This window comes from Centroberyx gerrardi, chromosome 6 (genome assembly GCF_048128805.1).
Source record: "Centroberyx gerrardi isolate f3 chromosome 6, fCenGer3.hap1.cur.20231027, whole genome shotgun sequence".
Lineage (NCBI taxonomy): Eukaryota > Metazoa > Chordata > Actinopteri > Beryciformes > Berycidae > Centroberyx > Centroberyx gerrardi.
In genome coordinates this window covers 1,951,456-1,965,582 of record NC_136002.1, presented here as the reverse complement: position 1 = coordinate 1,965,582, position 14,127 = coordinate 1,951,456, and the positions used below count along the sequence as shown (strand labels likewise).

Sequence of the window (14,127 nt, the reverse complement as noted above, 5' to 3'; positions counted from 1 at the left end):
GTTGGTTTTAAAAAAAAAAGGGATCAGGCTAAAAAACTAACGTCATAATATGCTCATCTCATTTCCAAAGGCCTACATAGTCATTTATTTATAAAGGGAAAAGGGGGCATTTGGGGTATTTTTCTGTAGACAAGAAATTCCACCCATAGCCATTTACTGATAAGGTAACCGTACACACAACCAACCACACTCAGCACATTTTAATCCAAAGAGTGAAGTTTAAAAGAAAGATTTTGGACTACAAAAGTGTTACATTCCTTTAACACAAGAAAGGCCAGACCGCCGTCAAGTGGCCGCTGATTTGAATTTTAGAATTGAAATATTAGCTTTTCCAAATATTCCTCCATGACTTTTCCTGGACCCACTGTCTATACCAGCCAGTGTTGTAAGATTTTCAAAATTACATAAGGAAGTAGTAGTGATAATTCGATTTACCCTCTTCAACTGACAGCATGTTGGCCTCCTCTTAGACCTGTGGTTCTCAACCTGGGGGTCACAAGATAATTTTGGAGGGTCACAAGATTATTTATGGGATAAGAAAAAGCTTATTTCTACTTTGCAAATGTATTATCATGTCTATTTTTTCTGATTTTTCTCAAATTTTTTGCGTTTTTTTTTTTCTCTTGTGAAATACTAGTTTTCAGCCTCTAGGCCTCAAAAAGGTTGAGAACCACTGTCTTAGACCCCCAAAATCCATTGGCCTTTCAAGTGTTAAAGTTGTGGGAATGGGAACTGTATGAATATTAAAAACAAAAATGTAAAAAAATGGAAATGTGCTGAGGTAAATAATCAGACAAGCCAGCAATATAATACATCAAGGGTGTTAATTATTTTGTATGTATAATTGACCACGTCAGGCCAACTGTTTATTCATGGATCACATTAAATGAGGAAACGAGCACCATATTAATGACACGGTAATGAGGAGATGGTCTCTAATGTTTGGATTTTTCTAAATGGTTATGCAACGATAAAGTCTGCCCCCTGTTACTTTTCATACATGTACACTGACCAGCCCTGTCTCCAGAAAAAGAGCTTTGAAGTAAATTATTTAATATATTTTTAGATTTTTATTTTCTATTCCATTTCTTGAGAATCCTATGGCATGCATTCTCACACCTCAAAGTATGATATGTATATATGATAAATATAGAAGCAAATCTACAAAACACAAACATAAAAAACAATACCACTGTATAGAAATTGTATTAGCCTGCACATTTCTAGGGCTGTGAAGTTAATTTTATTTTTAAAACTTGCATATAAATGTATATATTTTCTTGATTTTTACCCTGCAACTAGGATCTGTAGAGGAAAGCAAATCCTATAATGATTCATAAAATACACAATCAATTGTTAACTGTATCTTGTGTGTACAGCAGAGGTGTGGATATATCTAAATAGAACCCTTTTTTCGGTTTGTTACTGTTGTCAATTCTTTCATCATAGCAACACTACTGTGTGAATATGTATATAAAGGATTCACCATGTTGGTCTCTACCTCTTGAGCTCAATAACTTGGTTTGTTTACCTCCACAGAGTTTATGATTTCATGTGGAGATGAAAACACTTGAATGTCCATTCAAGCTTTTATATTGAAATAATAAAATACCCCCTCCCCCACCCGACCTCTCCCACACTATTTAAGTGCAAACCATTCACCTGAAATTTGTATTTTACAGCCCTACCAATAGCCAAGGGTTACCTGACTGTTAGTCAACTTAAAATTATATTTGATAGGATAGGAACCTATGGGGAGGGAAAGTCATTTTGTGTTTTTTGCACCCTGGTGGCTGCATTCAAAGCTCAGTGAGAAAGGTTTGATTCTCCTCGGGAATGTGATGCAAAATTCTATTCCACTGAATTCAACATTTCCATATAGAAACGATCCTCTTTTGTTGATTGCATTTACTTTCAGGCTTCTGAGAATGAAACTGAGATTTCACAGTGTTTTATGGCAATGAACTGAATAGGCTGTAGTTTATAAATTGGTCTCTTCAATGACTGTTCTGGAAAAGGCGATGCAGTTTGTCAATGGGAAAATTAATGGGTATTTTCTCAGGAATGAATGCAGCTAGCAGTGGTACAAGTTATCACTCTCCCTCCCCATTGCCTGTATGAAATATTTGTGTAGATATAGTAGTTTCCTATCTGTCTTATTTGTGTTGGAATGAAGTACTTGAATCAACTGATACTCATTTTGGAATATTGTAGAAGAATAACTGACAAACTTTGTGTGAGAGACTAACCTAACTCAGCAACTATTGGACTACTTGGATCAATATAATTTGCTGTCCTAAAATTTTTTATATATTTGATGTTTTACTCAGATGCGTTGTAATTTGAATAAAACAGTATATACAGTACATAGATGTATCTATTAAAGTCTGCTCTCAAGGACTGTAAATCAAGGTAAAGATAAGGTATCCAGGTGACATTTGTCATTTTGGGGGAAAAGCGTGAGGTCTATCTCAAAGTGTAGATCTGGAAAACATTGGTGAAAAACATTAAATGTGACATTTAAAGAACGCCTTGTTGTTCCATACTTCTCTCTGATACCGCAAATACACAAAGACAGCCTCTCACTGTAGCCACCTAAGGCACAATACCCAACACTGCAACACTTGAGATCAGACGTGGGGACTCAAGTCACATCACTTGGACTCGAGTCAGAGTCAAGTCGCAATTTTAATTGCTAGAGACTTGACTTGATGCATGAAGAAAAGACGTGAGACTTGACTTGGGTTCTGGTGACTTGGGACTTGACTTTGACTTGTACTTTGATGACTTGAAAAGGTTTCTAAAGTCTTGACTTAAGATCTTGTGTTTGTGTAAATGACTTCGATTGAAAGTGATGAGATTTGTTCCAGCAGACGACTGAATTTAAATTCTGTTTTCTGAATTTGTATGGAATGATTTAATTTATTGAAGTTGAAACGGATTATAGAAATCAAACTCATGCACTTCATTTTATTCATCCTATTAAAGTCATATTGAAAATTCATAGATATTTAGTTTTCTTTAAGATATTAAATTGATACTGGACTCTTGATTTGTTCTGACTTGACTTGATGTTCTACATTTAAAATTGAGACTTGCCATTAATGACATGGACTTGACTTGGAAATCTATATTTAGACTTGGGACTTGACTTGAGACTTGTGCCTCAAGGCTTGAGACTGACTTGGGACTTGAGCAAAATCAACTTGGTCACACCTCTGCTTGAGATTAATAATTTTGCATCTACTGCAGGAGAAATTTATCAGGCTATATTCCAATTGTATGTGGATAGTTAAGATGAAATTCTAATGCCAGCTGAAAACTGAAATGCACACAATTCGTACGTTGACACATGATGCATATTAATGCCAGGTAGTATGCAAAGCTACTCCAATTCGACTTAAACAACTTATGGGCAGATAAGTAACCTTACCTAGACACAGAGCTCTAGCTGTGTCTTGAAGCTGATTTGACCGCAAAATCATTCCCATCGACGGCACAGTAATTGGCAAAAAAAAAAAAAAAAGTATAATACTCTTTGGTTCAAATTACACTTCCCTCTAAAAGGTAGGAGGTCACAAGGTTAAAAAGGCAGATTATATGATCACAGTCACTATAGCGGAGAAGATGTGCTGTGTACAGAGGGCATTTAGTCCTGTGTTTCCACTGTTGAGTGACGTCTTTGGTCATTCCGAATGTTCCATCATAAGAAAGCATCACTCGTTCTCCCCGACACCTGAAAAACAGAAGAAACGGTTAATGGCGGTAATCCGCAAGTCAAGAAAAATCTCAGCTGGCCTCTTTTTACTCATTCAGAATGCACACACAGAAATCAAACAATTAAGTCTTCAAGTGTAGTTTACTTATGTCAAAATGAAAATCACTGGGTAATAAACAAATAAAGCAACCTACAGATTTTGTCAAAATGTATGAAAACATAGCCCAACTTTTTAATACTTGTACACAGGCTGATGCATGACGCCTTTATTTGTGTGAATAGAGTCTTACTATGACTTTATCAATTTGATATTAAGAGGTGGTGAAAATGGCTCAAGACTTTGACCAATTAGTATAATTGCTGGCCTATTTTGGTCTGTAGGGTTGTTGTACAAGAGTAGATTGTCGATGAGGCGGCTGTGTCATCAATGACCCCAACAACACTGGGGAAGCCCGCTATATCCATGAATGCTGTTTTGTTGGCTCACAAGTTGTGCACGTCCAGTGGGAATGAAAAAAATTGCGTCACAATTTCTCATGGAGGGTTGCAATAGACCGAAATCATCACTGCTGCCAAATATCTTTTCAGGCATAATACCGTTACTTCGTGGGAGATGTGAGCGCATTTCTAATGAGATCAACCACAAACATCATCCTTGCACAATCTAATCTGTAGCTTTATTAACTCACTGTCATTCAGCGTTTGGAGAACATTTCTCGTGCTTCCACCTCTTGCAGCAATTTTCCCCTCTGCTTAAAAAAATCCTAAGCTTTCTAAAAGTCCTCCTCCCTACTCTTAACAGTTTTTCACCTTAAGGGCAAAGATGCTTCTTGAATAGCTTTTATCTTTTAGCAGGATTTAATCTTACTTTTAAGACAAGACAACTGACGGACAATACCAAAGTGGAAATTCTTAGAAAATGTCATAATTCTATTAATTGTCTTAGCATTTCCCCAATTAGAACAGCTCTTAGTAGTAGGAAACTTTGTGAATACGGCCCCAGATGTTTAGAACAGCAAATGTAGAAAATGTAAAAGCTTTCAGGAACTTGGTCTAGGTTGAATCACGATCTCAATTATGTTCTATCAGTTAGCCATAGAAAGTACCAAAACAGACATTTATTTAGATGAAAATGTCACAAATTAATACTTTAATGTTGCTGTGCAGATTTTTCTGTCTTAGTATGTATCTGTATATGTCTCACCTGAGTGCTGTAGATGATGAGAGCTGTGGTGATTGGCAGTCCATTCTGTCTGAGCTGGTCGTACCCTCTCCTTTCCACCACCAGTAGTTTCAGAGGCGACATGCTATTCCTGATTAATGCCACCACCTCCTCAAAATACTCATTCTCCACATTCTGTCCATTCACTTCCACAACAACATCCCCTCCCCACAGGCCGGCCCTCTGTCCCGAACCCCCTGGCACCACCTACAGGGGAAAAGACAGAACTGCAGTCAAAGCAATGCTCAGAGACTCATGCTCAGCTTCCGTCTGTAATCACTTTATATCAGTGTTCTGAGGTCAAACTTCTAATATTCTTCTTCTTCTAAAAATGATACATGTTCAAAATTGCTTCAATGGAGTTTCTGACCAAGGTTAGGTTGAAGACAACCAAAAAGCGTATTGAGCACAATGCTTACTTGAAACAATCAAGCCTATAGGGGGATTATATGAAAGAAGTTATCCAAAACTGTAACAGGAAAAAATATCCATTCATAAGGCCAATGCACCATTCTAGGTATAAAAGTCATTAATATAGTACAGGGGTTCTCAAACATTTGCATGTCACAGACCCCCATATAGACACATATTATGCCACAAGCCCCCCATTTGATAAGATTTTTTCAAAGTGGCCCATATGGGAAGATTTTAGTTGTTGATTTAGTATTGATTTGTAGAACTGTCAACGCTGTATATGGGGTGATAATAGCTGTGAGAGTTAAATTTAGGATTACAATAGTCATTGTTATACAAACTCTAATTAGGATCACTTCTAGTCAATTATATTGAAATTACACTGTTCCCCATTTTGCTGGGAACTCAAGGACCTGTGGGGGTCCTTGAGGGTGGAGTGGGGGGTGTCCAGGGTGTCCTTTAAAGAACCACTGATATAGTAGATGTGATAAATAGCCATCTAATAGTATGGAATACCTGTCCAATGAAAGTTCCTGGCTCATTCAGAACACAGCCCAGGTGGAAACCAAAGCCTGTCTCTTCTCTGTCCAGAACACACAGTCTGGGACAGGGGAGGTGTCTATCCCCACTTCCATTCTGGTTCCCAGTGCAATGGGAGACGGTCCTCACCCCCTCATTCTCTAGTGTAGATTCCTCATATAACAACAGGGGAGAAATGCCTAACTGGAGAAAAACATACATACAGAAAAAGACAGTTAAGCAAGAGTTCTAGAACTCTGTATGATTAGTCCAATTGTTGCTATGTGATCACAACTCTTCTCACATGACTAATAGAATAAACGTATATATGACTCTGCTCACTTCTCTGTAAAAGTCTCTTCCGCGTATAGATATAGAGGTGAGGCTGACTTGGTGACCACTCCTCCTGATCTTCTTGACAATGTCTTCATGCTCCATGGACTCAGCAGGCTCCCCATTGACTGCTAACAGCAGCTCCCCGTCTTGCATCCCCACCTCCTCAGCTGGGCTCCCCGCGTCGACCTCCCGCAACAGGTGAACTGGTTTAAAATAGAATAGGATAGAAAAGAATAGAACTTTAGAGAGACTTTTTCTTGCACACAGAAGAAACGGTTAACGGTTACTGATCATTGATAGAGAGGTTGCAAAATGGTTTCTACTAGGGTTTGACCTACATGGGGATTTCAAGGCCGATACCAATACTGATCGTTTTAGACTGAAGTCACCGATAGACAATATTTGGTGCCAATATTCAATAACTTTAAATTGGACCATTTTCATGCCCAAAAATTGCAAGTATTCAGTGTTTCACCAAAGTCTCTGAAACCACTTTTAGATCATCATGGGACACTAAAACTCTGCTAACCCTTGATAGCTCATCCACGCCTTTATCTCTAGTAGGTTAGACTACTGTAATGGTCCTTTTTTCAGGTCTACCCAAAAAAAGCTATCAGACAGCTACAGCTGATTCAGAACGCTGCTGCTAGAATTCTAAAACTATGAAAGCTGAACACATTACACCAATTTTCAGCTGTCTGCACTGGCTTCCAGTGTGTCAAAGAATTGACTTTAAAATACTGTTGGTCATCTACAAATGGCTCAGTGGTTTAGGACCAAGGATCCATCTCTGACTTGCTCTTACCATGAAACCTCTAGACCCCTCAGGTCATCTGGGACCGGTCTGCTAACTATTCCCAGAGTTAAAACTATCATGCTACACATAGCTGGAACAAACATCTAGAAGAACTCAAAAGCGCCCCAACTTTGACCGCTTTTAAAACTAGGCTCAAAACCTTTTTGTTCTGCACTGCCTATGCAACTTGATCTTTATTCTCTTTTTACGCATTTGAATTCTTTATTTATTGTCTCTTCTAATACACTTTATCTCTTTTTATTTGTTTATTTATCTTATCCTGTATCTCTTATCTATCTTATCTTATCTTGTCTTATACACCTTGTGTAAAGCACTTTGAATTGCCTTTGTGTACGAAGCACTAACCCTAACAAACGTTCCTTGCCTTGACTTGGCTAATATCCAGATTCCAGATGCAGCATTCCTTTCTCTGTGGTAATCATTAATTTGAAGGTGATTTATACTATAGGAACTACAACACACTATACGGCCTTAAAAGATGGTGAGGCCTCTAGCGGTGTGTCTGTGTGTATGGATGTGGTAATAATTGCTGTCATCTTGTTATGTTTACATGAATGTAATGTATCTATAAACAGCAGCAAAACTGAAGCTCTCCTTGTTGGCACTCCACACCAGGTTCAGTCATCCCCCATACCTCATCTCACCTTTGACGGCCAGGACATCCCCCTCTCCTCCTCAGTCACTAATCTGGGTGTTAGGTTTGACCCTTACCTGACTTTTCATGACCATATAAAACATCTGTGCAAGACCTCTTTCTACCATCTCAAAAACATTTCCAAACTCCGCCCCACTCTAACCCTGTCAGATGCAGAGAAGCTTGTCCATGCTTTTATCTCCTCAAGACTGGACTACTGCAATGCACTCTTCACTGGGATCCCTGGCAGGAGCATCCAGAAGCTCCAGTATATCCAGAACAGCGCTGCCAGGATTCTGATGAGAGTGCGAAAACACGAACACATAACACCAACTCTGTTTTCATTGCACTGGCTCCCTGTCTCCTTCAGGGTCGACTACAAAGTCCTGCTACTCACCTACAAATGCATTAACAGACATGCGCCTCCCTACCTACAAGAACTGATTACCCCACAAACCTCCATCCGCACTCTCAGATCTACCAACAGCTTGCTCCTCTGGGCCCCCAGTACCAAGCTCCGCACCATGGGGGATCGGGCCTTCTGCTCAGCTGCACCGCGCTTGTGGGACAGCCTTCCTAACCATCTAAGGGCAGCGCAGACCCTGGACTCTTTTAAGACGGGCCTAAAAACCTTTTTATTCAGGAAGGCTTTTTCGTGTTAACTTTTGTTAGCGATCTCTTTTTTCTTCGTTTTTATTTTTATGTTTTTAACTCTGTAGCACTTTGAGATTCACTATGAATGAAAAGTGCAGTACAAATAAAATGCATTATTATTCATTATTATTATTATCTCTCACCCATACGTCCTGTGACCGGCAGCTTTTCTTGTCGGAGCAGGAAGCCGTATCCGTCAGGTCCTTGAACGATGTGCATGGTCTTTGGTCTGTGGGGGAGGTTGTGGGACTCTGCTATAACAGGCAAGATGGGCATTTTCCTTCTGACATAGCAAGATTCACTCTCACTGTCAATGACCAGTAGTGTCACAGAATCTCCACTCTTCTTTACCTGAGAAGGAAACACACTACAGGCTCAGAGGGGAGCGTGAAGTTTGTTGTGTGGTGAAAATAATTAGATGAGATTCATACACATGCTCAAAAGAACAAACCAAAGAAATTCAAATAATTGGCTGATGTGTGTGATAAATACAATTGGCACATACGATTTTGTTGAGAGTAGAGTATGTGAGCGTTGACACCATGACACCGTTGATCCAGACCAGTTTGTCTCCACTACGGACACCAGCTTTCTCTGCTGGACCATCAGTCACTGTGCTCAGGATGTACTGTCCTTTCTGACCTGAAGAAACATCCAATACTATCTTCATCATCATCATCATCATCATCATCATCATCACTGCCATAGATGAAGTCTATAGAGGGACTATGGATGAAAACTAGCCTTCTTGGCTAATTCTGGCATATTTTTTTAATGTGCAGTGTCCCTGTCAAATAAACATAAATATAAAAAATAAAAAAAAGTCTGTGGTGTAACAGTTTTGTAGTTCCTTACATGATACCAAGATAGAGAAATCACTGATTCACATAAACTTGAAGCCCAGAGAAAAGGCAAGAAGTAAGAGACAAGGTAACTGATATTATTTAGCCTAGCACTCTTGCTAACTGAAAAAATTTAATTTAGCCATGTTAAGTTGTTAGCTTGTTAGCCTAGCTAACCTTCCAAGTTCAAACTAGCCATACTAGCCTATAGCTAGATCCAGGTCAGCTAGTTAGCTATAGCCTGCTGACCTTCCAAGATCATTAATGCCATGGTCATGAAGGAATGATGAGAAAAAAGAAGTGCTTGCTATTTATATTTTTTTAAATATTTTCACCAGAGTTCCTTCTTTGCCTCATTTGATAGTTAACTAACTGCTCCGCCCACTGAGGTTTAGCTAAACCCGAGAGATTATTTCTGCAGCATGTTCTCCAGCAGCTCTGCCTCTGAGAAATGTTTGTAAAACTCCAGTCTACTCTGTGGTGATGTGTATATCTGCCCTGTGTAAGGACACAGGGCAGATGAAAAAAGATATTTGTAATGTCTGTTTTTAAAATTAGCACCATTTAAAAAGTCACCGAGATTATATGAGACGCATTGCAGAATGGCAGTATGAATGATATGTGAGAATTGCATTATTTTAATTTAAACTATAGTCTATTTCATTAAATCATTTGATTAAATGATTTGCTTCTTGCAACCACTTCCTTGGGTAGCCTTAAGGCTACTATCAGTATTATTATTTGTATTTATATTTATTTGTAGACAGGAGTGTAATAAATGTAAGAATAATTTATGTTAGTTGGTGTAGGCAAGATTAACTTAATATTATTGGTACCTATTTATGTACCTATTTATGTACCTATGTAGAGTACTGTGCAAGTCTTAGGCACCCTAGATTTTTTATATAAATTTGTCTTAGATGTTTATTTGTTTTCTGCATTAGTGTGTCAGTAGACTGCTCTTTATAGTATTTTTTTTTTTATTTTTAGAAACTTTTCATTTCATTATTTTTTAAAGCATCTTTGCTTTATGATTTTTTTTACATGTACCTTTTGCACAGTAGGCTACTGTATGTATGATATGCTGGGGCATGTGTGTCATAATATAAGAAATGTGAGAATATGAAATGAATGAGAGGAATTCACTAGGATTTTCACTCATAGAGAAAAGACCAAACCTACAAGGTCTGTGAAAGCACACTTCCTATATCTAGCAATGCACTTGCCCCCTGCCTTCAAGGAGTGATCTACTTCTATGGGACAGCAGTGAGCTTTTACCTTCCATTTGGGCGACGGTGATTCCCAGGCCATGCTCCTGGTGTTTGGTGACATGGCAGAGTCTGGGTCTGGAGGAGCACCCCCCTTTGGAGGCCCTGGCCAGCATCTGCAGGTCCAGACTCAAGGACACTGCCTAGAGGAGAAGGGATAGTTCAGCACTCTTCAACTCATGGAGAATGAATCAGTGAAAAGAAGAACATAATACAGAGGTACTCACATTATATCAACTTATATATACAGTATATACTAATATGAATGCAGTATGATCACCTGTTCATACTCTTCTCCTCTCAGCACCAAGAGAAATAGCTGTAGGCCACATGACTGGATCCTCCTCACCACCTGCCAGTCAATCAAAAATGAGATACATTTTAACTTGACTTCACTGTCAGTATTTACATGAATTTCATCCAAAATTGTGAAGCTCACTCATAATTTTTTGGATTTTTACTTACAGAACAAACAATCAATCAAACAGCATATAGTCTTGTTTATTTGTATAGCCCCTTATCACAAGCATGTCTCAAAGGGCTTTACATAGCATCATATACAGTTTATGTCATATATATACTACATCATATATATATCTACACACATCATATAGGTCACATACTTCATATACATCATTTTACTAGATTATATCTGATACTACACAAACACAGCATGTCTTTGGACTGTGGGAGGAAACCGGAGCACCCGGAGAAAACCCACGCAAGCACAGGGAGAACATGCAAACTCCACACAGAAAGGACCGGGATAGAGATTCAAACCCATGACCTTCTTGCTGTGAGGCAACAGTACTAACCATTGAGCCACCCTGCTGCCCCATATCCTTTCCATTCACCAATTGGTCAAACAGTTAAGATAAGGAGACTAGGACGCATTCAGGCCACCGACCTTCAGCTCCATCCAGTCTATTTGCTTATGTTTAGAAAACTAAACAAGAAAGGAGGCAATTTATTATGGTGTTTATAGAGAACCTGGAAGGTCACAGGTTCAATACCCAGAACGCCATTGTTTCCCTCCCTGTCAAATGATCCTTGAGCAAACCACTGACCCGTAAATAGCTCCCACTGTGCTTTGACCTCTCCAGTGAAATGCTTACATACCCACATACAATGAAATTCTTAATTACTTAGTGTGCAATACGGAATACGCTGCCTTCCATAAAAAATTAGAAGAGGTGAAATTAGCTACTGAGACCATAACCTTTTGTAGAAAAAATGTATTGACATTATATTTTGAGCGAGAAGTTGGGTTGTGGTCCCATTGATATTGGAGTTGGGCTGGGCTTGGAGTCTTTTTGGAGCCAGCCTCTAGCGGGCATTAGAGGAATTGCCGCCTGCTGCCACTTCCTTATTGGTTTCAAAATTCACCCGTGGTTTTGGCCACTTGGTTTATACTCTGTTCCGAGAGGCTTTCATAAGTGTTCTGAAGGTCGCATTCGAAAATGTGACTCTCCGAAACAGAAACACTTGAACACGCCGCCCATCTCCGCAGCGATTGGCCAGATGTAATGAGGTATGAAGGGGACTGGGAATGGGATAGCCCCAAAGGGACGCTAGATGGCTGTGCCATTATTAGCGTCCCAATGGTGGCTCTACAAAAGCTATCGGGAACTTAATTTAGTGTCGCCTTCCAAATGCCTGCTCATTGGTGGCTCAAACTTACATTTAGTGTCCTTGGCCTTAGTATCATGTCCACGCCACCATAAAAGTTCCAATAAAGTCTTCCGTTTTCACAAAACGCAGCTTTTGGAAGCTGGGAGCTACAGCTAATGCTCCACGCTGATGACGCCGACCCTTCAGAGTAAAGGTTCCTTGGCAATATACCAAAACTGTGAGGTTAAATAGAATATAATAATAGAATATTGTTATAATAGAATATTTTAGACAAAGTATAAACTTTTCTGTCATCCAGAAGTCACTTTTTGACCCGCAAAGTATTGTGCGCACCCCTTCTCTCTCACAGGTTTTGGTATATTGCAGAGGAACCTTTACTCTGAAGGCTGTACTCCGCTCCAAACAAGCTTTGTGTGAACGCACCCTAAAATCGATTTTTTTAAAATAGCAATGATCCTGCTGACCCAACACTAGACGGGAGGCAAAGAAAGGTAACTAATTAGGGACACTAACCCTATGGAAGTCCATGTTATCCACATATTCCTCATTGACCTCCAGCACTCTGTCTCCATCTCTGAGGCCACTGTGTTCTGCAGGGCTCCAGGGCTCCACATCTCTGATCACATGACCCCGTCTACCTTTTTCCATCCGCAGGTAAAAGCCAAAACTCTGGCGCTCCAAGCACTTTAGCTGGTACAGTCTAGGCACAGGGCTTTGATCTGGCTCTGGGAAATAGTAAATAAAACCAATATCATAAGAACTAGGCTGACATGTTGACAGGGAAATTAGAAAGGCTGTTTTTAAATAAAATGGTGACAGGATTTTAAAAAGACTGTGTGAAGGCATGTCTATCAAACCTTACCATGATCATCAGAGATGACCAGGGCTGGATTGTCAATCCCTTCCTTTGGATTGAAGGTAAAACTTAAGTAGGGAGAAATAGAAAATTGACAGTGTAAGCATGAAAGAGTGGCACAGCAGATAAATGTGAAACAGTTGGGAAAGCTGAAAACCTAGCTAAATAACGTGCTTAGGTGAAAATAATGTGCTTCTGTTGTTTATATAAATAGCAGTCTACAAAACGGCTGGTTGTACTTGTTAATATCCAAAAGGTTTCTGTTTATTTGCAGACATTGTCACTAAGACAATGTGGCCAAAGTGGAACTTACCGCGGAAATTCCATTGCATCCTCGCAGCCTGAGGGAACATTAGTGACAGAGTAAGACACGCCATCCAAGTCATATCTACCTTACTGTAATCAGAGCCAGCTCTATCCAGGACTAAAATAGGAGTAAACATGATGACGGCAGCAGTAGCAGCAGGCTGTAGCAGTAATCTGAAGGTGACTTCTCCCCAGTTCCCCCTTCTGGGTTGGCTGACTGTTCTGCTATTGGGTTAGGGTTAGGGTTACTCTAACCTGTCCCTGTCACAACAACACAGCCCCCCTTAATTATTAAGCTCAAGCAGTGTGTTTTTCTAGTGCATATAAAGTAAATGCCATTTAAACCATTTACTTTAAGATGATGAATGTATGACTATAAGGATAGAAGATGCTTGACTTAGGGCAAAAACCTGTCACAACATCTTAGAAGCTGTGTTCACTGGCTTATTGTGTCAGAGTACAAACAGACTGTGTACTGACTGTTTTCCATTTGAAACAGACACTCACAAGACAAACAGAGACTCACAAAGAGAAACCAAGTAAGCTTCACACAAAGCTGATCCATTAGATAATAGGAGACCGGGCCTTCTGTTCTTAGAGACGCCACAAGGACACTGTCAGAGATAATTATTAAGCTCAAACTGCGTCTTTCCAAAATAAATGCCCAAAGATTTACTTTGAGTAAATGAATGAATGACTGTAATGACAGAAAAGCCTTGAAGCAAGAACCTACAACTCAGAAACTATGTACATAGACTGTTTTTCATGTGAAACCCAGACTCATGAGACAACCCAAGAAAAGCTTGACACAACGCTGGTCCATTTAACAATAGGATACTCACATGCCCTGGCATGGCTGGCCTAATCCAAGCATTTCTCCTTTGTATGCAGAATTCATCTCCTCCCTCC

At 39.5% G+C, this 14,127-nt stretch overlaps 1 protein-coding gene across 1 annotated transcript; it reads right to left on the bottom strand.

Moving 5' to 3' along the window:
- Nucleotides 1-3,692: 3,692 nt before the first annotated feature.
- nherf4a (NHERF family PDZ scaffold protein 4a) lies at nucleotides 3,693-14,127 on the bottom strand. The gene is made up of 12 exons (XM_071901320.2): nucleotides 14,061-14,127; nucleotides 13,226-13,253; nucleotides 12,919-12,980; nucleotides 12,570-12,781; nucleotides 10,705-10,776; nucleotides 10,435-10,567; nucleotides 8,820-8,956; nucleotides 8,458-8,665; nucleotides 6,216-6,412; nucleotides 5,871-6,077; nucleotides 4,923-5,147; nucleotides 3,693-3,736 (listed from the first exon to the last, which is right to left on the bottom strand). The coding sequence occupies exons 2-12, from the start codon at nucleotides 13,237-13,239 to the stop codon at nucleotides 3,704-3,706; spliced, it is 1,500 nt and encodes a 499-aa protein (XP_071757421.1). The 5' UTR covers nucleotides 13,240-13,253; nucleotides 14,061-14,127; the 3' UTR covers nucleotides 3,693-3,703.

Coding starts and splice junctions, on each gene's coding strand:
- nherf4a (XM_071901320.2), bottom strand. Junction 6,413..8,457: donor GCCGGTCACAGGACGTATGG/GTGAGAGATAAT, acceptor ATTTTAAACCAG/TTCACCTGTTGCGGGAGGTC. Junction 3,737..4,922: donor TCATCATCTACAGCACTCAG/GTGAGACATATA, acceptor TCTGTTTTTCAG/GTGTCGGGGAGAACGAGTGA.